Raw genomic sequence first — 22,482 nt, 5'->3', positions numbered from 1 at the left:
TCGAGATAAATAAGAAAAAAGTCGTTTGAAAAATAAAACAAAAATGCGCTTCTGCAAAAATTATATATAAAAAAAAATAATAATAATAAATCACCTTCCATGGCACATTAAAAAAGATAATAATGAATAAATAAAAAATTAAAAAATCACAATTGCACAAAAAAATAAATTGTTTCTCTTCTCATTTTTGTGTTTCTTCCGCTCACTCGAGGAAGTTTGTTTGTGTGTAATTTTGATTTGCACTTTTTAAATACACACGAAATGGCAAAATTATAAAACGTAGGATAATTTTGGGGGTTTGGTGGGCCGGTACACCTTTCAACGCAACAGCTCGCACACTTCAGTACAGAAAATAATTATAAAAATGGTAAATATGTAAAGAATTGGGCAAAATATACACATTAGTTGGTATACAAAAATAATAGTAGAATTTGAGGTATGTAAATAATTAAGGAAAACCTACAAATTGATCCCCAAACTTCTGGAGAAAGAGAAATAAAAATAAAAATGAAAACAGTGACGATAAAAATGGAAATATGAGAAAAAAAAAGAAATCAGGAGTAGGTAACCACAAAAAAAAAGAAAACTAAATTATGATGAAAAAAATTAAAAAACATAAATAAATAAATAAATAAATAAAAATAAAAGAAAATAAACTGATAGACAAAACAAGTGAGAAAAAAATAGAAAAAACGAAAGAAAAGCAGCCGAGGAAGAAGAAGAAGAAGAAGGTCGCTACACACACCACTAACCTACACCTACTTATGTATACCTCCAGCCTTGGGACGCGCGATAATATATACACAGAGGGAGGGAGACACACGAGAGAGGGAGAGAGATACAGTGAGAGAGAGAGAGATGGACCAACTTACAATGAGCTTCCTTCATCCTCCCTTCACTATAGACCCTCCTGTGTGTGTGTGTGTGTGTGTGTGTTTTCTTGTCAGTATGTATAGATTAGTGTGTTGTATAGTGTGTTGTATTTTGCTTTCAGTTTGTATATGTGTGTATGTGTGTTTTATCTTGTGTATAAATATGTATGTAAGTGTGTGTCTAAGTTATCTAGTTAATATGTACAAACTCGTGTGCGTATGTAAGTGAGCATGTGTGTTTTTAGTACGTGTGTGTGTGTGTGTGGACGATTTACTGATTGCAATACCGTCTGTGTGTGTGTGTGTGTGTACGTCTGATGTGTGTGTTCATGTGTGTGTTTCTAGGCCTGGGGCACGTCGGGGGCGGCTGCGAGGTACTGCTTGGGGGGGTGCAGGCCGGTGCGCAGCGTGAGCACGACGCTGCGGTTCAGGCTGATGGCAGGGTACAGCACGCCCACCACGCCCGCCAGTGAGATGGAGCCCTGAGGGAGGAGGAGGAGACATAAATAAGGGTAGAGGGCATTGGTGGCTATGATTTATACCATAAGGTGCTGGCTATCATGTGTTTGAAGATACCCTAAACTTAACCTAACCTCATCATCATCATCATCATTTCGTTTAACGTCTGTGTTCACTCTTCCTGAGCAGATGGACACTTTATGGCTCTCCTCCATTCTACTCTGTCTTCTGCCTGATGCTCATCCAATCCCATCAATGCCAAGTCTTCCTGTATACACCTTCTCCACGTTTTCCTAGGTCTACCAACTGGTCTCCTTCCTTTTACCTCTAATCTCTCCACAACTCCCAGCACTGTATCTTCCCCTGTTCTCCTTACATGTCCAAACCATCGGAGTCTTTCCCTTCTGAGCACTGTTTCCCTCCACGTTTTCCTAGGTCTACCAACTGGTCTCCTTCCTTCTACCTCTAATCTCTCCACAACTCCCAGCACTGTATCTTCCCCTGTTCTCCTTACATGTCCAAACCATCAGAGTCTTTCCCTTCTGAGCACTGTTTCCAGGTCCTCTACTCCACATCTGTTAGCTACATCTGCACTGGACACTCTGTCTTTCTACCTGATCCCCGCTATATACCTCAGCATTCTGCGATCACTTGCTCTCAATACCTCCATCAATTTTCTAGTTAGAACCCATGTTTCTTAACCTAACCTAACAAAACCACAAAAAGCTACATCTTGACTCAAAAAAATCATCTATTCTTCCTTACTAAATGACTTCCTAAATAATAAAGTGGAGGCTTTCTTTATTAATTCTTAACCATGTAGCAGCGACGGGCCAAATTTGTGCCATGATATAAACCCCCCAAAATAGATGATGCATAAACTGATCACAAATGCGTTGATATATATTATGAAATGATTTGCGTGGATGATTTTTTCTCATTTTTCTCGCTTAGAGGGACCATTAAGAAACATGATCCCCGCAGCTACAGAGTTAAATAGAAGGACTGTGATGAATTGGACGGGTGTTGACTACGAGGGACGAGTGACGAACAGCTCAACACACACCTGCAGTTCCCCCGCCACGTAGAAGTTGAGGGTGCGCTGGGTGAAGTTGAGCATCACCCCCACAGTGTCCCCCGCCCTCACACCGCCCGACGCCCGGCTGAAGTGTTCCCCGCGATGCATCAGCCACGATCGCTCCCCGTCTATGTACATGCTCCAGCTGCCACCACACTTGCCTGCGGGAGGGAGAGAGAGAGAGTGAGTGTGTGGTGAGATACTGCCCGAAGGAGAGAGAGGGCCGGGTATCAAGGTAAAGTTGGGGATAAAAACGGAAAACAAAAATAACAGGGGATAGAAAAATAAAGAAAAAGAGGAAGAGGAAAAGGAAGGGAAGGAGGAAGAGGAAGAAGAGGATAAGGAAAACAAAAGTAACAAGAGGAAGAAAAATAGAAGAGGATAAGGAAGGGGAGGAGGAAGAGGAAGAGGAGGATAAAGAGGAAGAAGAGAACACACACACACACACACACACACACACACACACACAGCATAACACACACACACGCACACAGTATAACACACACACGCACCCAGCATAACACACACACACACACACACACACACACACACACACACACACACACACACACACACTCACCCAGTATGACCTCCCGACACACATCCGGCCGCGCAAGACCAAAGGCAATGTCAGCGTTCCCGTCGTAGCGCTCAATCTTGAACTCCCAGTAGTGCGTCCCTCGGGAGAGCCCCACGGAGCCCACGGCCACGCGGTGCTCGTAGGAGTCGCAGGCGATGGTGCCCCCGCCCTCCACCAAGCTGACGTCTGGGTGATCGCTGTCCAGGGTGAACCAGGCAACTAGGGGAGGAGGGAGAAGGTGTTACGGGTGAGGATATGAGTAGTTAGGGAAGTATATAAGATCTTTAGGCTATGTTAACTGACTGTCTGATTCTATGTGACATCAAACCTAACCTAACCTATCTTAACCAAACCTAATCTAACCTAACCAAACCTAATCTAACCTAACCTAACCTTACCAAAACCTAACCTAACCTAACCTAACCTTACCAAACCTAACCTAACCTTACCAAAACCTAACCTAACCTAACTGACTGTACAATTCTATATGACATCAAACCTAACTGAAATCTAAAAAAAACTAACTTAACCTAACCAAAGCCTAGCCTAACCTAAACTAACCTAACCTAATCGAAAGTCCAAAACCTAACCTAACCAAACCTAACCTAACCTAACCTAACCTAACCTAACCTAACCAAACCTAACCTAACCTAACCTAACCTAACCTACTACTACTACTACTACTACTACTACTACTACTACTACTACTACTACTACTACTACTACTACTACTACTACTACTACTACTACTACTCTCTCGCTCACCTTGCGCGGTCTGCAGGCACAGCGGCTCGCAGTACGCTGACGTCCCTGTGTTGTTGAAGGCTCTCACACGTGCTCGGTAGATTGAGTCGAAGTGCAGCCCGTCGATGGTACACACTCGCTCCTCACCCGTGTACACCTCCTGCAGAAAAACGCACATAGTTACACACAGACACGTACACAAGATTATATGTAGACACAGAATGAAAAATAGATGTACAATATAGTTATACACAGACACTTGGAAGGAAAAACTGGTACACATAGTTTGTTAGATGTACGTGAAGATAGATTTAGAGGCAGAAAAAATACATACACACTTAAATATATAGTTAAACACACACACACACACACACACACACACACACACACACACACACACAAACTAATACTAATAAAAAAAATAAAATAAAATAAACAATGAAACTAAACTAAACTAAATAAAAATGAAAATAAAAATACCCACCTACCCACACATCCCCCTCCCCTCTCCCTCCACCCACACCCCCTCCACACCCCCCCACTCACCCTAAACGGCCCATTCGACCCGTCATCAATCTGTAGGGTGTAACCGGTGACCAGGGAGGTAGGGTGCGGGGCCCAGGCGATGGTCACACTGTTGTTTTCCGCACTGCACTCCTCGGGGATCATGGAAGGGGTGCCGGGAGCTGTGGGGTGAAGAATAGGGTGATGTTAGAAGAATGGGGTGATGGGTGAGAGAAGCTGTGAGGGTGAGGAATGGTGTGAGTCTGAGGTGTAGGAGTGTGGGGTGGCGGGTGAGCTGTGGGGTGAAAGTAGGGTGTTAGGTGTGGTTTGTGGGGTGGAGGGTGATGGGGGTGAGGTTGTGTGGGGGTGGAGTATAGGGTGAGTGATACTGGGGCGATTGGTGTGAGGTTAGGGAGGTGCAGTGGGGTGTGAGTGTGAGGTTGTGGAGGGGTGTGTGTGGGGTGTGAGATGAAGGGGGTGAGGCTGTGAAGGTGCGTGATGGATGGGGTGATACACAATAATGGTACCAAATAAATACATAGGAAAGAAAATATACATAGACAAGAAAATATACATAGGCAAGAAAATATACATAGCCAAGAAAATATACATAAGCAAGAAAAAATATACATAAGAAAGAAAAAAAAATACAATAATCCAATACTATTTTGTTCTTCATAAATCTAAAACCTAACTAATTTTTATGTTACTACTCAAGGTAAAAAAAAATATATATATATACCAATAAGTAGATGAACAGGAAGACAAATGAAGAATAACACATAACAACACAAATAATAATAATAATAATAATAATAATAATAATAATAATAATAATAATAATAATAATAATAATAATAAATAATAAATGTCAAAGTCCAATGCGTAATGTCACTTTTGGCTGCACACCTTGCCCCTCGTTATCAGGCCCGGCACACCTGAGATAAGCGTCTCACCTGGATTATCACGGTTCAGGTAATGCTAATCAGCCCCCACACACAGGTGACTCATGGGGCAAGGCCAGGTGTGTGTGTGTGTGTGTGTGTGTGTGTGTGTGTGTGTGTGTGTGTGTGTGTGTGTGTGTTTTCTCTCCTCTTTCCAGTATTTTTATTTTATTTTCTCTTATTTATTTTTTCCTCCTTTTTTTTCTTTTTTTCTCTCATTTTATTGTTTTTTTCTTTTTTTTTTTTTGATTTTCTGTGTGTGTTTTTCTTTCTTCTCATTTTGCAACATTTTTCTTTTATTATATTTTCTCTAATCTCTCTCTCTCTCTCTCTCTCTCTCTCTCTCTCTCTCTCTCTCTCTCTCTCTCTCTCTCTCTCTTTCCTCCTCCTACTCTCTTTTTTCCCTCTCTTCTCTCCTCTCCTTCCCTCCCCCTCCCACTCTCTTCTTCAACCAAACACAAAAGGAAGCATGCCGTGGGTGACTCCGGGCATGACAAGCAACCAGCTGATGGGCCGGCTGCCAAACACCTCCGCCGGCCACCAAAAAGGAGAGGGAGAGGAGAAACAACCAGGATGAGGAAGAGAAAAAGGAGGAGGAGGAGGAGGAGGAAAAAAAGAAGAAAAAATAAAGGATGAAGGGAAGGAGAAGAAAGGGGAGAAAAACGAAGAAAAGGAAGAAAAGAAAAGGAAAGGAGAAAGAGGAAGAGAAGAGAGAAGAGGAAGAAAAAAAAGAAGAAATTGCAAGGGTCATGATTTGGATTCCTGGGTAACTCCTCCTCCTCCTCCTCCTCCTATTCTTCTTCTTCCTCCTCCTCCTCCTCCTGTTTCTCTTAGTCCTTCTCCTCCTCCTATTCTTCTTCTTCTTCCTCCTCCTCCTCCTGTTTCTCTTAGTCCTTCTCCTCCTCCTATTCTTCTTCTTCTTCCTCCTCCTCCTCCTGTTTCTCTTAGTCCTTCTCCTCCTCCTATTCTTCTTCTTCTTCCTCCTCCTCCTCCTGTTTCTCTTAGTCCTTCTCCTCCTCCTATTCTTCTTCTTCTTCTCCTTCTCCTTTTTGCTCCTCCTCCTCCTCCTCCTTCTCTTCTTTTTTTCTTCCTCTTCTTTTCCTCTTTCTCCTTCTCCTTTCCTCTTTCTTTTTTTCTTCCTTGTCCTCTTTTTTCTCCCCTATCTCCTCCTTCTTCCCTTCTTTCATCCTTTACTTTTTCTTCTTCTCTTCTTCTGCTCCTCCTCCTCCTCCTCCTTCTTTTCTTGTTCTACTTTTTCTCTTCCTCCTTCCTTCTTTTTCTTCTTCGTTTTGTATTCTCCTCCTTCTCCCTCTTCCTCTTCTTCTTCCTCCTCCTACACAACCACTACCAAAAACAACAACAACAACAACAACAACACTAACCAATAAAGAAAGTACAAAAAAAAATCTAACAAAAAATTACACGACAAAACCAAAAAAATAAATAAAAAAATAAAAATAAAAAGTGACAGTGGTGCCCGAGCCTTCCTGTCACCTGTCCAATCAACACACAGGTACGCAGGCAGGTGGACAGGTAGGCAAGGTATTGGGGAGTCACCTGTGTTGTCTGAGGGTGGCTGGAGAGGCATAGGTGTGGGCGGGGGTCCTGTCCAGCATGTGAGAGATGGGGGAAGGTTGTGTTTAGCTAAGTCTACGCTCTTATGGTTAGCGGAAGGGGGCTGTTTAGGGTCTGAGGGATGGATGGTGTGTTAAGGGACTGACTGGCTGACTGAGAGGCTGACTGGGTGACTGGTTGGATGACTGACTAGCTGATTGTAAGGGGAAGGTTGTGTTTAGCTAAATCTATGCTCTTATGGGTAACGGAAAGGGGTTAGTTAGGGTCTGAGGGATGGATGGTGTGTTAAGGGACTGACTGGCTGACTGAGAGGCTGACTGGATGACTGGTTGGATGACTGACTAGCTGATCGAAAGGGGAAGGTTGTGTTTAGCTAAGTCTACGCTCTTATGGTTAGCGGAAGGGGCTGGTTAGGGTCTGAGGGATGAATGGTGTGTTAAGGGACTGACTGGCTGACTGAGAGGCTGACTGGGTGACTGGTTGGATGACTGACTAGCTGATCGAAAGGGGAAGGTTGTGTTTAGCGAAGTCTACGCTCTTATGGTTAGCGGAAGGGGTCTGTTTAGGGTCTGAGGGATGGATGGTGTATTAAGGGACTGACTGGCTGACTGGATGACTGGTTGGATGACTAAGTAGCTGAATAATTAATAGACAAAAGTGGTATAGGTAAATCGCTGGGTATCGTAAACTGGCAAGAGAATGGTTAAGGTTTGGGATGTGGCTGCGTGTGTAAGGGGCTGACTGGTAGACTGACTGGCTGACTGGGTGACTGACTAGCTGACTGATAAATGAAGAAAGGCGTTGCTTAGCTAAATCTGGGCTGGTTATGAGGATGACTAGATAACTGGCTAGCATAACGGGTGACTAGCTGACTGACTAGCTGAGGGGCTGACTGACTGAGGGATGACTGTAATAAGACTGTAATAGGTTAAGTAACACTGTAGATTATTGATATGGAGATAGACGGTTTAATTAATTATTTGTTAAGCATCCAGGGTTCTCTCTCTCTCTCTCTCTCTCTCTCTCTCTCTCTCTCTCTCTCTCTCTCTCTCTCTCTCTCTCTCTCTCTCTCTCACAGTAGGTCACTCCATAAGTCACTATTACAGAGAGTACAAAGACACACTTATAAACTTACACCTCTCAAAACATGCTCTCTCTCTCTCTCTCTCTCTCTCTCTCTCTCTCTCTCTCTCTCTCTCTCTCTCTCTCTCTCTCTCATGACAACACAATACAGCTAAACAACTACAAGCTTAGTTCTCTCTCTCTCTCTCTCTCTCTCTCTCTCTCTCTCTCTCTCTCTCTCTCTAACAAGGGAGTTCAAAGCCCTTATAAAAACTATCATTACCAAAGAGGATCAAATCGCCTTTCACGGAGGATTAAATACTATGACGCAATCCTCTCTCTCTCTCTCTCTCTCTCTCTCTCTCTCTCTCTCTCTCTCTCTCTCTCTCTCTCTCTCTCTCTCTCTCTCTCTCTCTCTATCTATCTCTCAGTCTCTGTCTCTTCAAGTTTGGGTCACGATTAAAAATAACTCTCTCTCTCTCTCTCTCTCTCTCTCTGTTTATTGGTAATTAGATTTTGTTTCGTTTTATTCATTTAATTTCTCTCTCTCTCTCTCTCTCTCTCTCTCTCTCTCTCTCTCTGGAGGTCAAGCAAAGGTCATGTATATGTTCAGAGTGACAGACAAAGACCAACACACACGGACTGGATGATTGCGCAACGAGAGAGAGAGAGAGAGAGAGAGAGAGAGAGAGAGAGAGAGAGAGAGAGAACGGTCTAAAACGAGTTCTATCCACCTTCATCCACATTGTTTATATCTCATCCATCTCCTCCTTTGTCATCCACTCTGTCTTTAATGCATCCATCTCTTCTCTTCATCCACTCATCCACGTATCAACTGGCTCTAAAAACTCATCCACTTCCTGATCCATTCTTTCTAAGTTCTTTCACTCATCCACCCACTCACTCACTAAATCTCATCCATTGCCTATTCTCATCCACTATACTCCACCTCTCTCTCCCTCATACATTCCTCCACCTTTCATCCATGCATCCAATCTCTAAAACTCGTCCACGAATTCAATCATCCTCCCTAACTCATCCACTATTAGGCTACACTTCTCCCTCTCATCCTCATCCACCACCTTATTTTTCTATCTATTCTAACTCATCCACTCTTTAAAAGTCATGTACTACTTTTCCCCAACCATTAATCCATATATATCATCCATCTTCATCCACCTTACTTCCTCATCCACCCAATCACTCACTAAATCTCATCCAATACCTATTCTCACCCACTTGCTGATTCATCCACTCATCCCTCCACCATCCATCCATCCAGTCTCTCCACCTACGTTTGTGCTGGATGAAGGTGAGCTGCTGGATGGCGGCGAGGAGGGTCTTGTCATCCAGGGTGAGGTTGAAGGTGGGTGCAACGCGGGGCTCCGGGGCCATGGACTGATCCCACCCCTGCCGGAGCCCATGAACCCGCTCCTCCAACACCTCTTGGGTCTGGGGAAGGGGAGGAGGGGGTGATGAGGGGAGAAGATAGGGGAGAAGAGGGGAGATGGGGTGTGAAGGGAATTGGGGTAAGGATGGGAGTTAGGGAAGGGGAGGGGACGAAGGTTAGGTTAGGTTAGGTTAGGTTAGGGTAGGGAAGGGAAAGGAATGGAAGGGAAAGAGAGGGAAGGGAAGAGAAAGAGAGGGTAGGGTAGGGTAGGGTAGGGAAGGGAAGGGAAGGAGGGGAAAGAAAGGGTAGGGAAGGAAGGGAAGGAAAAGGAAAGGAAAGGAAAGGGAAAGAGAGGGAAAGGAAGGGAAGGGAAGGGACGAGAAGGGAGGGGATGGTTAGGAAAGGGATAGGAAGGGTGGGGAAGGGAAGGGAAGGGTCGCGTGATGTGTGTGTGTGTGTGTGTGTGTGTGTGTGTGTGTGTGTGTGTGTGTGTTTATTTGTTTGCCTCTTATCACGTGTCAGCTGTAGTGTAACGTGTGTGTGTGTGTGTGTGTGTGTGTGTGTGTGTGTGTGTGTGTATATCCAAGCAGTTCTCTCTCCCCTGCACATGAATTTACAAACACATCCAAACATCTTAAACAAACAAACAAACAAGAGAGAGAGAGAGAGAGAGAGAGAGAGAGAGAGAGAGAGAGAGAGAGAGAGAGAGAGATTTACGTAAGTCAAAAAAAGACATATTTACTTATCACGTCTGACATATTATTTTAACAAAGAGAAGAAAAGAAAGATGAAGAAACACACACACACACACACACACACACACACACACACACACACCATCATCATCATCATCATCATCTTAACTCTCTCCTTTTCTTTCTTTCCCTTCCAATTCCATCCTTTCCCTGCCCTTCCCAACCCTTCCATTCCTTTCCCTTCTCTTCCCATCCCATCCCTTCCTTTCCCTTCCCTTATCTTCCCTTCCCTTCTCATCCCATCCCTTCCCTTCTTATCCCTTCCCTTCCCAACCCTTCTCTTATCTTCCTTTCCCTTCTCATCCCAACCCTTCCCTTCCCATCCCATCTCCTCCCAACCATTCCCTTCCCTCTCTCCTCGTCCTCCCAACCCTACCCATCCCTTCCCTCCCCTCCCACACACAAGCACGCACTCACCTCCATGAAGGAAGCCGGATCAGATTCCTTCAAGGCCTCGATGCAGAAGTGGATGGTTGCTGTGGTGGACTGAAGCGTGTGTGTGTAGTCCGTCACCTGCTCCCTCAACGCGTGCACCTGTCGCAGAGAAAGTAAATGAAGGCAAAATGATGAGTCTGTAAGGTTGATAAAGAAGATGGGAAGGTAGAAACATGAGTGATTTGAGGTTGGCACAGAGAGGACAGGTTATATATTGCCTTAATGAGTGTGCACCTGTTAGAAAGGGTTAATTAAAGGTAAAAAGGTGAGGAGAGAAGAAGATGTGGTGATTGATAAGATATAGAAGAAAAAGTATAGATGGTACAAGTTTTGATAATGAAGTTAAGTTAGGTTAGGTTAAGTTAGGGTGTGGCTAGGTTAAGTTAGGTTAGGTTAAGTTAGGGTCAGGCTAGGTTAAGTTACGTTAGGTTAAGTTAGGGTGTGGCTAGGTTAAGTTAGGGTCAGGCTAGGTTAAGGTAAAGTTAAGTTAGGTTAAATTAGGTAAGGTTAAGTTAGGTTAGGTTAGGTTAAGTTAGGTAAGGTTAGGTGAGGCTACAGGTTGTCTTAACGAGATTTACCTGCAAAAATTAATTAACAGGTAAAGTCATATTGTACAGGTAGATAAAGAAGATGATGAAGTAGAAACATAAGGAATTTGAGGTGTGAGGAAAATATTGCGGTTACGAGTTGTCTTAATGAGTCATACCTGTGGGGGGGAGTAATTAGGGACAGGTAAAGTCTAGGCTGCACAGGTGTTCAAATAAGGTGTGAAGGTGAGCAGGTGTGTGTGTGTGTGTGTGTGTGTGTGTGTGTGTGTGTGTGTGTGTGTGTGTGTGTGTGTGTGTGTGTGTGTGTGTGTGTGTGTGTGTGTGTGTGTGTGTGAAGTGGAACAAGAGGATACGGTTTTCAAAATTAACAAAAAAAGAAAAAAAAAAGAGAGAGGAAAGGAAGAGAGAACGTAAGTGGAGAGAAAGTTAGTAAAGAAAGAAAATAATAATAATAATAATAATAATAATAATAATAATAATAATAATAATAATAATAATAATAGTTAATGAATTCTAGACAACATTAATGAGTTAGACAAATAGATAGATAGATAGACAGTACAGTTTAATGATAGAAAATGCAATAGTAGTAGTAGTAGTAGTAGTAGTAGTAGTAGTAGTAGTGGTGGTGGTGGTGATGTGTAATGTAGGGCAGTAGGAGCATAACGGTGTGTGTGTGTGTGTGTGTGTGTGTGTGTGTGTGTGTGTGAGAGAGAGAGAGAGAGAGAGAGAGAGAGAGAGAGAGAGAGAGAGAGAGAGAGAGAGAGAGAGAGAGAGAGAGAGAGAGAACTACACACACACACACATTCAGTAAAAAAGAAAAAAAAGAAACAAAACGAGAAATTGATCGAAACTTAACCAACTAAAAAAACAATCATACATTTCAAACAAACAAAACAAACAAGGTCAAAGGTCAGGAACTAGGTCACGAGGGCCAAAATGAAGGTCAGATCCACTCCCTCACAGCCCTTCCCTTCTTCTAGCCCCCCAAAAGACGTGACCCTTCCATTCCCATCACTTACAAGCAGCCCTTCCCTTCCCTCTCTCCCATAGAACTCCTTTCCCTTCCCCTTCTCTTCCCATCCCCTTCCCTTCCCCTCTCTTCCATACAGTTCCTCTCCTCTCCCCTTCCTTCCCATCACCAACACAGCTTTTCCCTTCCCCTTCTCTTCCCATCCCCTCTCTCTCACATAACTCCTCTCCTCTCCCCTTCCTTCCCATCACCCACACGGCTTTCCCCTACCCCTTCTCTTCCCATCCCTTACAAGCAGCCCCTTCCCTTCCCCTCTCTCCCATACAGTTCCTCTCCTCTCCCCTTCCCCTTCTCTTCCCATCCCTTTCAACAGCCCTTCTCTTCCCTCTCTCCCATACAAAAATTAAGAAAAAACAGCCCGTATCCCATTACAACTCTCTCTCTCTCTCTCTCTCTCTCTCTCTCTCTCTCTCTCTCTCTCTCTCTCTCTCTTACACCCACCTTGCCATCCCGCTGTCTCCGCACCCAGTTAATAAGGTCTCCGCGTCTCTGCTGCAGCGCCTCCACCAATGCGTCGATCTGAGCCACCATCACGCCCTCCACCTCTCGACACCGACCCTGCAGAAGTAGAAGAAGAAGGAGGAGGAGGAGGAAGAGGAGGAGAGCAGGTGTTGAGTTATACAGGTGTCCAAATGCAAATTATCAATAATCAATCCACGTTCTTGTCAATCTTCTTTCATTCACTGTAATTACCTTTTTGAAGAACATATATCACTTTTCTCTATTGCTATCTTTCCCTGTCTCCCCCTCTATCTCTCTCTTTCATTTATCCTGGTCTGCTGTTGTTTGTTCTTCCTTTGTGTTCCTCCTCTATCCCCTCTCTACCTCTCTCTCTTTCACTTATCCTGGTCTGCTGTTGTTTGTTCTTCCTTTGTGTTCCTTTGTGTTACTCCTCTATCCCCTCTCTACCTCTCTCTCTTTCACTTATCCTGGTCTGCTGTTGTTTGTTCTTCCTTTGTGTTCCTTTGTGTTCCTCCTCTGCCTCTCTCTCTTTCACTTATCATGGTCTGCTGTTGTTTGTTCTTCCTTTGTGTTCCTTTGTGTTACTCCTCTATCCCCCTCTGCCTCTCTCTCTTTCACTTATCCTGGTCTGCTGTTGTTTGTTCTTCCTTTGTGTTCCTTTGTGTTCCTCCTCTATCCCCCTCTACCTCTCTTTTTAACTTATATAGGTCTGCTGTTGTTTGTTCTTCATTTGTGTTCCTTTGTGTTCCTCCTCTATCCCCCTCTACCTCTCTCTTTCACTTATCCTGGTCTGCTGTTGTTTGTTCTTCCTTTGTGTTCCTCCTGTATTCCCCTCTACCTCTCTCACTTATCCTGGTCTGCTGTTGTTTGTTCTTCCTTTGTGTTCCTCCTGTATCCCCCTCTACCTCTCTCACTTATCCTGGTCTGCTGTTGTTTGTTCTTCCTTTGTGTTCCTTTGTGTTCCTCCCCCTCCTATATCCCTCTTTTTTGTCTCTCTTTCACTAATATAGGTCTGCTGTTGTTTGTTCTTTCTTTGTGTTCCTTTGTGTTCCTCCTCCTTCTCTTCCTCCTATATCCCTCTTTTGGTCACTCTTCTAAACTCTTTTATATAGGATCAGTGATTAGCGTTTTTTTTTCTCTCATTACTATATATATTTTCCCACCAAGCTGCTTCCTAAACTGTAAAAAAAAATAATAAAAAAAAAAAAAAATAATGAACACCAAGGTAATAGAATCTAAACTCCTATACAGGTGTTGGAATCTACCTTTCTTAACCACCTCTCACCTGTAACATCCTCGGACTATTTTCCCACTAAGCTACTTCCTTTACTGTTAAAAAAAAAATAATAATAACGAACACCAAGGTAATAGAATCTAATCTCCCATACACGTGCTGGAATCTACCTTTCTGAACCTCCCCTCACCTGTACATCCTCAGACATGGTTTTCAAGGTGTGTATGAAGTCGGTGGCCGCCCTCGCCTTCTCACTGAGCTGCTGGAGGGCCTGTGAGAGCTCCGTCTGTGGGGAGAAGGGAGAGTTTTTTTTATTGATAGTTTATTGTTGCAAGTATACAACAAAGGAGAAGGGAGGAGCATGCCATCCCGACCCCCAGGCAGGACAGAGTGTGATGATACAACTAAGCTATAAAGATACAATGGAAAGGGGAAAAGTGCTAAAAAAATATAGGCCTTGATTTAGTCAGGGGCGTAGACATAAGGGAGTGAGGGAAGGATGGAGGGTGGGAAGGAAGAGGAAGAGAAAGCCGAATAGAAATGAAAAGAATGTAAGGAAGAGGAGAAAGGAAAGGAGAAATAAGGAAAATATGAGTGCGTGGGTGAGAGAATGGGAAGGAAAAGGAAGAGAAAACCGAATAGAAATGAAAAGGATGGGAAGGAAGAAAAGGAAGAGGAAGAGAAACCCGAACAGAAATTAAGAAAATGAAAGGAAGTTGAGAAAGGAAAGGAGAAATTAGGAAAATATGAGTACGTGAGTGAGAGGATGGGAAGGAAAAGAAAGAAAAGGAAGAGAAAAACGAATAGAAATGAAAATAATGTAAGGAAATATAGAAAGGAAAGGAGAAATTAGGAAAATATGAGTGCATGGGTGAAAGGATGGGAAGGAAGAAAAGGAAGAGAAAGCCGAACGGAAATGAAAAAATGTAATGAAGTGGAGAAAGGGAAAGGAGAAATTAGGAAAAGATTAAGATACAAAAATAGATAAAAGAAAAAGGAGAATAAGAGGGAGTAAATAATGCATGATAAAAAAAAGAAAGAGAAGGAAGAAACGAAGAAAGGAAAAAAGGAAGGAATAAAAAATAGGGAAAAAATAAAGAAGAAAATTTAATGTACAAAAATGAAGAGAAAGAAAGTCTGGCACATAAAAAAATAAAGAATGCATGATAAAAAAGAAAGAGAAGGAAAAAAGAAGAAAGGAAAGAGGAAAAAACAAAAAAATATGGAAAAAAATAAAGAAGAAAATTTAATGTACAAAAAATTTAATGAAAAGAGAAAGAAAGCAGAATAGGAGAGAGACGTGAGTTGGAACTGGTATGGCACATTAAACAAAGAGAAAAGAGAAGAAAAAGAAAAGAAAGGAAAGAGGAAAAAACAAAAAAATATGGAAAAAAACAAAGAAGAAAATTTAATGTACAAAAAATTTAATGAAAAGAGAAAGAAAGCAGAATAGGAGAGAGACGTGAGTTGGAACTGGTATGGCACATTAAACAAAGAGAAAAGAGAAGAAAAAGAAAAGAAAGAAGGAAAGAACAAAAACACAGAAAAAATGTACAAAAATGGAGAGAAAGCAAGCAGTGACATAGAGAGAAATGAAAACAGGAGGAAAAAGAAAGCAGGAAAAGAAAACGAAACCACGAAATTAGACACGAGTAAAGAATGAAAGAGAGCGAAGAAAAAAGGAATAAAGAAAAAAAGGAAAGGAGAAAGCAAGCAGGAAGATGAAAACCGGTCAGAAAAAAAGAAATGAAATAGAACAAAAAAATAAGAAAAAAAAATTAACAGGAAATTTGACACCACGAAATATAATGAATGCTATTGTTGTTGTTGTTGGTAGTAGTGGTAATAGTAGTAGTAGTAGTAGTAGTAGTAGTAGTAGTAGTAGTAGTAGTAGTAGTAGTATATTTATGAAGCCAAAATCTCCTTGTAATTGGATATAAGAGGATGTAGATCACATTATTATACCATGACCCAAAAATTTACCGTCTACTCCATCTTCTAAATATATAAAAAAAGGCGATGTTAGTCAAATAATGAGAGAGAGAGAGAGAGAGAGAGAGAGAGAGAGAGAGAGACACCATGTGCGTGAATTAAATAACCCTAATATGCCATGTGTGTGTGTGTGTGTGTGTGTGTGTGTGTGTGTGTGTGTGATGTCGCGTGTGCGTGAAATAATTGTGATACGTTCATGATGTGTGTATATCCACGCTTTCCCTGACCCAATTATGTATGTATGTACGTATGTATGTATGTATGTATGTATGTGTGTATGTATGTATGTATGTATGTATGTATGTATGTATGTAATTCTAATATTGTTACTTTCTTTCTCTTCCATCTACTACTACTACTACTACTACTACTACTACTACTACTACGACTACTACCACTATTACTACTACTACTACTACTACTACTACTACTACTACTACTACTACTACTTATATTAATGCTAAGTGAAGTAGCATTTTTTTTTTTTCCATGACGTTCTAATGATTTAAATACACAAGATTTATTTAAATGCGCTAAATTACTGCTATTCTCTCTCTCTCTCTCTCTCTCTCTCTCTCTCTCTCTCTCTCTCTCATTGTTTCCTTTGTTTCTTTCTTTTCTTATTTTTTTCTTATTTTCTTGTCTTTCGTAAATTTCCTTCTTTTTTTCTCTATTGTTCTCTTTTCATCTTTTTTTCATTCATTTTCCTGACTCTCTCTCTCTCTCTCTGATTGTGTGTGTGTGTGTGTATCATCCTCTACTACTTCCTGTCAGTGCCTGGTACAACACACACACACACACACACACACACACACACACACACACACACACGACCTCCCTCCCCCCTCCTCCTACTCCTCCCTTCCCCCTTCACCCAGCAGTCCTCTCCCTTCCATGCCTCATCATCAACTGACTGGAAAGAGCTGGAAAATGAGGAAATGACTGCCTAACCTTTCCACACACACACACACACACACACACACACACACGCACACACGCACATGCTGAGTCACGGTCGAGTTAAAGAAAAGAAAAAGAAAAAACAAATTAGGTAAGATCGAGGAAGTGGGTAGATGGATGGAGTTGAGTCTCATTATAACGGCGTGTTGGAATCTCTTTGTTATGTATAAGGGATTGGATTATGTGGTACTTATTGATGTAGGTGTTTATGAGGTTATTTTTAGCTTTATTATTATTTTTTCTTAGTTTTGCGATTTTAGAAAGGAAGAGAAAGGGAGAAGGAAGTTAGTAAGAGAGAGAGAGAGAGAGAGAGAGAGAGAGAGAGAGAGAGAGAGAGAGAGAGAGAGAGAGACAAATAATGGAGGAATAGGAGAAAGAAAAGGAAAGGAAGGTAGAAAGAGGAAAAGTTACGAAGAATAAAGAAAAATAAAAAGGAACAGGAATGAGAAAAAGAATGAAGAGAGAGAGAGAGAGAGAGAGAGAGAGAGAGAGAGAGAGAGAGAGAGAGAGAGAGAGAGAGAGAGAGAGAGAGAGAGAGAGAGAGAATGGAAGAATAAGAGAATGAAAAGGAAAGGAAAGTAGAAAGAGGAAAAGATAAGAAAGAAGAATAAAAGGAACAGGAATGAAAAAAAGAAAGAAGAGAAAGTCGAACAGGAACTAAAAATAAAACCAATATAAGAAATGGAGAAAAATAAAAAGAAAAATACGAAAAAAATACAAAAATAAAGACAGGAAAAAAGGAGACAGATAAAAAAAAAGAGAACAAGATTAGAACAGAAACAGAGATGAGAATGTAAAAATAAATGACCCAGAACAGAAAATATACGAATAATAATAATAATAATAATAATAATAATAATAATAATAATAATAATAATAATAATGAGAAAGGAGGAATAAAAGGAGGAATAGAAATTATGGAAGAGAATAGATAAGGAAAGAAGATAAAGAAAGGAAAATATGACAAAAGAAGAAAGAAAGAAGAAGAGGAGGAAAATAATTGGAAGAGAAAGGGGGAATTAGAGAAACGGAAGGAAGGAATGAAGGAAAAATAAATAAAAGGGAAAGAAAAGGGAAATCAGAGAGAAGGGGAAGGAGATAGGAAAGGAGGAAAATATGATAAAAGAAGAAGAACGAAGAGGAGGAAAATAATTGGAAGAGAAAGGGGGAATTAGAGAAACGGAAGGAAGGAATGAAGGAAAAAGAAATAAAAGGGAAGGGAAAGGGAAATAATAGAGGAGGGGAAGGAGATAGGAAAGGAGGAAAATATGATAAAAGAAGGAAAATAATTGGAAGATAAGGGAAAATTAGAGAAACGGAAGGAAGGAATGAAGGAAAAAGAAATAAAAGGGAAGGGAAAGGAAAATAAGAGAAGGAAGGAATAAAGGAAAAAGAAATAAAAGGGAAGGGAAAGGAAAATAAGAGGAGGGGAAGGAGATAGGAAAGGAGGAAAATATGATAAAAGAAGGAAAATAATTGGAAGGGAAGGGAAAATTAGAGAAACGGAAGGAAGGAATAAAGGAAAAAGAAATAAAAGGGAAGGGAAAGGAAAATAAGAGGAGGGGAAGGAGATAGGAAAGGAGGAAAATATGATAAAAGAAGGAAAATAATTGGAAGATAAGGGAAAATTAGAGAAACGGAAGGAAGGAATAAGGAAAAAAATAAATAAAAGGGAAGAGAAACGTAAACAACAGACATCTTCCCTTTCTTTTTCCTCCTCCTCTTCCTGTTTATCTTTCCCATCTTTTTCCTCCTTCCCCTTTCTCTTCTTCCAATTATCTTTTCTCCTTTCTCTTCCTTTTCATCTTCTCTTATCTCATTTCTCTCATTTCCTACAATAATAATAACCTTCACTAATAACTAGACTCCTACATGTATTAACTGAGATTCACACACATAATTTACAAGAGCAACTATCATCATCATCATCATTATTTAGCAGCTGTGTAAATGATAAGACGATGTGAGAGGTAATGAAGCTTGTAATAATAATCTTGTGTGTGTGTGTGTGTGTGTGTGTGTGTGTGTGTGTGTTGAGTGGTTCCTTTCTGCTCTCCTTCCCAATTCCTTTTTCCTCCTCCTCCTCTTCCTCTTTTTTCTTTTCTTCCTTTCTTCTCTCTCCTATTCCTCTTGCTCTTTTCTTTCTCCTAATTTCCCTCTTCCCTTCTTCTCTTCCTCTCCTCCTTTTCCTCTCTCTATTTCCTTCCTTTTCCCTCCTTCCTTCTATTTATTCCTACTTTCCTTCATTATTTCTTTCTCTTATTTCTCTTTCCCTCCCCATCTACCCTTTTTTTCCCCTCCTTCTCTTCCTGTTTTCTTCTGTTATCTCCTTTTTCTCTTTCCCTCCTGTTTATCTACTTCCTCTCTCTTCCAATTATTTTTTCTTTCTCTTCCCTTATCTCTTTTTCCTCTTCCCTTCATTATTCCTCTCCCCATCCTTCCCTTCTCTCTCCTTCCTTCTCTCTCTCTAGTGTGTGTGTGTTTGTTTATAAATGTATGTGTACCGTTGAAAAGGCGGAAACACACACACACACACACACACACACACACAATGCATCTCACAACAATAGAACCCCCAAAAGATCATTGTATCATCTCTTTTATAGCTAACAGAGGATCAATTTAGGCCATTCAGCGCTTAGGAGGGGTTACTAAGGGAATTGGGATCATGTAAACACCCTAGAGAGCCGCAGAGGGATTAATGTTACATAGAAAAACAAACACAAACAGTACGAGATTTGGATATGTTCAAGGAGGAGGAGGAGGAGGAGATAGAGGAAGAGGAAGAGGAAGAGGAGAAGGAGATAGAGGAAGAGGAGAAGGAGATAGGAGATAGAGGAAGAGGAAGAGGAGAAGGAGATAGAGGAAGAGGAAGAGGAGAAGGAGGAGGTGATAGAGGAAGAGGAGGAGGAGGAGGAGGTGTAAGAGGAAGGGAAGGAAAGAGGAAATGAATGAGAAAAGTGAGATAAATTAAGGAATGATAGAGAGAAGGAAGGAAAGAAGGAAACGAATGAAGAAGAGATAAGAAAATGATGATAAAGAGGAATAAGAGGAAAGGAAGGCGAGAGAGAGAGAGAGAGAGAGAGAGAGAGAGAGAGAGACACACACACACACACACACACACACAGACCCGACAACCACCATCACCACCTTGCAGCGTTGCCAGACAAACGATGCAACCTCTCTCTCTCTCTCTCTCTCTCTTTCCTATTTTCCCTCCCGTTGAAGTTTTAATGAATTAGCAAAAACTATTCCATTAAAAGCAGAATTTTTATCGTTAACTGGAAATGACTGTGTGTGTGTGTGTGTGTGTGTGTGTGTGTGTGTGCTCAGCTGGCCTCCCTCATGACTTGTAATTTGCAGTACAGTTAACAAGTTCATTATAAAAAAGCAACATAATTTTTGGTATATTTTTTTTCCTTCTCTTCCTGTTCTTTCTTTCTTTCTTATTTCTCTTTTATCATCTGTTTCTCTCTTCTCTCCATTCGTTTTCCTTTCTTTTCCTCCAGTTATTTCCCTTTCCTTCCTTCCCTCCACCTTTCTTTTCCTTCCTTTATTTCTTATCTCCTCATTCCTTTCTTCCTCTCCTTTATTCCTTTTCTTAATTTCCCTCGTTCGTTTTCTTCTTTCTTTCCTTCCCTCCTTTCTTTTCCTTTTTCCATTTCTTATTTTTCCCTTCCTTCCTTTCTTCCTTTTCTTCTTTCAAAATTTCTCTCATATTCTCACTCCCCTTCCTTCTTTCCTTCCTTTTATTTTCTCTTTCCTTCAATTTCTTCCTTTCTCACCCTCTTCCGTCTTCCTCCTCCTCCTCCTCCTCCTCCTCTCCCTCATTATTTTCCTTCCTACCAAGAACTAAAATTCCTTCATTATATTAACAAGAGAGTTCCAGGAAGAGAAATGAATGAACAAGTACTGGAAATGGACGCTGAATAGAGAAATACCACCTTTTCTTAAATATATAAATGTTAGATGATGGGGGTAAATATTATATTGGTGAACGGTTAAAAATGGTGTAATGTTCAATGGTACACTTCCTCAGCCATTCCCTTCACCAGTATCACGAGATCCCCTTCCTCAGCCATTCCCTTCACCCATATCACAAGCTCTCCCTTCCTCGGCCATTCCCTTCACCAGTATCACAAGCTCTCCCTTCCTCGGCCATTCCCTTCACCAGTATCACAAGCTCTCCCTTCCTCGGCCATTCCCTTCACCAGTATCACAAGCTCTCCCTTCCTCGGCCATTCCCTTCACCAGTATCACAAGCTCTCCCTTCCTCGGCCATTCCCTTCACCAGTATCACAAGATCCCCTTCCTCGGCCATTCCCTTCACCCATATCACAAGCTCTCCCTTCCTCGGCCATTCCCTTCACCCATATCACAAGCTCTCCCTTCCTCCGCCATTCCTTCACCGGTGTCCTCCTTCCTCGGCCATTCCTTCACCAGTATCACAAGCTCTCGGCCATTCGCCCATATCACACCATTCCCTTTGTCCATATCATAAGCTCTCCCTTCCAAGGCCATTCATTTCGCCCATATCACAAGCTCTCCCTTCTTAGGCCATTACCTTCGTCCTATCATAAGCTCTCCGTTCCTCGACCATTCCATTCACCAATAACATAAGCTCTCCCTTCCTCGGCCATTCCCTTCACCAGTATCACAAGCTCTCCCTTCCTCGGCCATTCCCTTCACCAGTATCACAAGCTCTCCCTTCCTCGGCCATTCCCTTCGCCCATATCACAAGCTCTCCCTTCCTCGGCCATTCCCTTCGCCCATATCACAAGCTCTCCCTTCCTCGGCCATTCCCTTCGCCGGTATCACAAAAGCTCCCTTCCTCGGCCATTCCCTTCACCCATATCACAAGCTCTCCCTTCCTCGGCCATTCCCTTCACCCATATCACAAGGTCTCCATTCCTTGGCCATTCCCTTCGCCCATATCACAAGCACTCCCTTCCTCGGCCATTCCCTTCACCAGTATCACAAGCTCTCCCTTCCTCGGCCATTCCCTTCACCCATATCACAAGCTCTCCCTTCCTCGGCCATTCCCTTCACCCATATCACAAGCTCTCCCTTCCTCGGCCATTCCCTTCACCCATATCACAAGCTCTCCCTTCCTCGGCCATTCCCTTCACCAGTATCACAAGCTCTCCATTCCTCGGCCATTCCCTTCACCCATATCACAAGCTCTCCCTTCCTCGGCCATTCCCTTCACCAGTATCACAAGCTCTCCCTTCCTCGGCCATTCCTTCCTTTGAGATCAGTTTCCTTACAAGCTTTCTATGAATCACTTTTACTGACTGACTGACTAAACAAATAACTAAAAAAACAACACAAATAAACAAACAAAACAAAAAACAAACTGCCAGTCCAACTTTGCTACAAAAAAAACTCGTGATAAAAAGTTATAAATCAATGTTTGTTTTCGTTTTTTTTTTTTTTCAAGCGATAGCAATTAAACGAGAGCCTTTTGTTTTTAGTGGTGCCGAGAGGTCAAATCAGCTCCCGTTGTGGTTGTGCTTAACTCGCTTGACCTTTGACCTTCATGAGGCTAAGGTTAGGAAGTGTGACCTCCTGACCTGCGAGAGAGAGAGAGAGAGAGAGAGAGAGAGAGAGAGAGAGAGAGAGAGAGAGAGAGAGAGAAGGGAAGAAAGATTGGAAGGAAAAAAGGAAGAACGAGAGAGAGAGAGAGAGAGAGAGAGAGAGAGAGAGAGAGAGAGAGAGAGAGAGAGAGAGAGAGAGAGAGAATAAACAGCTCATCTAGATATCCTAATTGCGGTCACTTAGAGAGAGAGAGAGAGAGAGAGAGAGAGAGAGAGAGAGAGAGAGAGAGAGAGAGCTATCTTTAACACCATGAACCT

General features: G+C 42.0%; 1 protein-coding gene across 1 annotated transcript in view; it reads right to left on the bottom strand.

Moving 5' to 3' along the window:
- Positions 1–606: 606 nt before the first annotated feature.
- LOC127010035 (E3 ubiquitin-protein ligase TRIM9-like) overlaps positions 607–22,482 on the bottom strand; it is a 36,293-nt gene continuing 14,417 nt past the window's right edge. Inside the window, exons 2-10 of the mRNA XM_050883751.1 lie at positions 13,866–13,961; positions 12,421–12,537; positions 10,381–10,497; positions 9,114–9,270; positions 4,280–4,419; positions 3,755–3,893; positions 2,990–3,208; positions 2,398–2,570; positions 607–1,354 (exon numbers count right to left, since the gene is read on the bottom strand). Of these exons, the coding sequence (XP_050739708.1) occupies positions 1,214–1,354; positions 2,398–2,570; positions 2,990–3,208; positions 3,755–3,893; positions 4,280–4,419; positions 9,114–9,270; positions 10,381–10,497; positions 12,421–12,537; positions 13,866–13,961 (1,299 nt within the window). The 3' untranslated portion in view covers positions 607–1,213. The remainder of the gene's footprint in view (positions 1,355–2,397; positions 2,571–2,989; positions 3,209–3,754; positions 3,894–4,279; positions 4,420–9,113; positions 9,271–10,380; positions 10,498–12,420; positions 12,538–13,865; positions 13,962–22,482) is intronic.

This window comes from Eriocheir sinensis, chromosome 42 (assembly GCF_024679095.1).
Source record: "Eriocheir sinensis breed Jianghai 21 chromosome 42, ASM2467909v1, whole genome shotgun sequence".
NCBI lineage: Eukaryota > Metazoa > Arthropoda > Malacostraca > Decapoda > Varunidae > Eriocheir > Eriocheir sinensis.
This window is presented reverse-complemented; position numbering and strand designations above follow the sequence as displayed.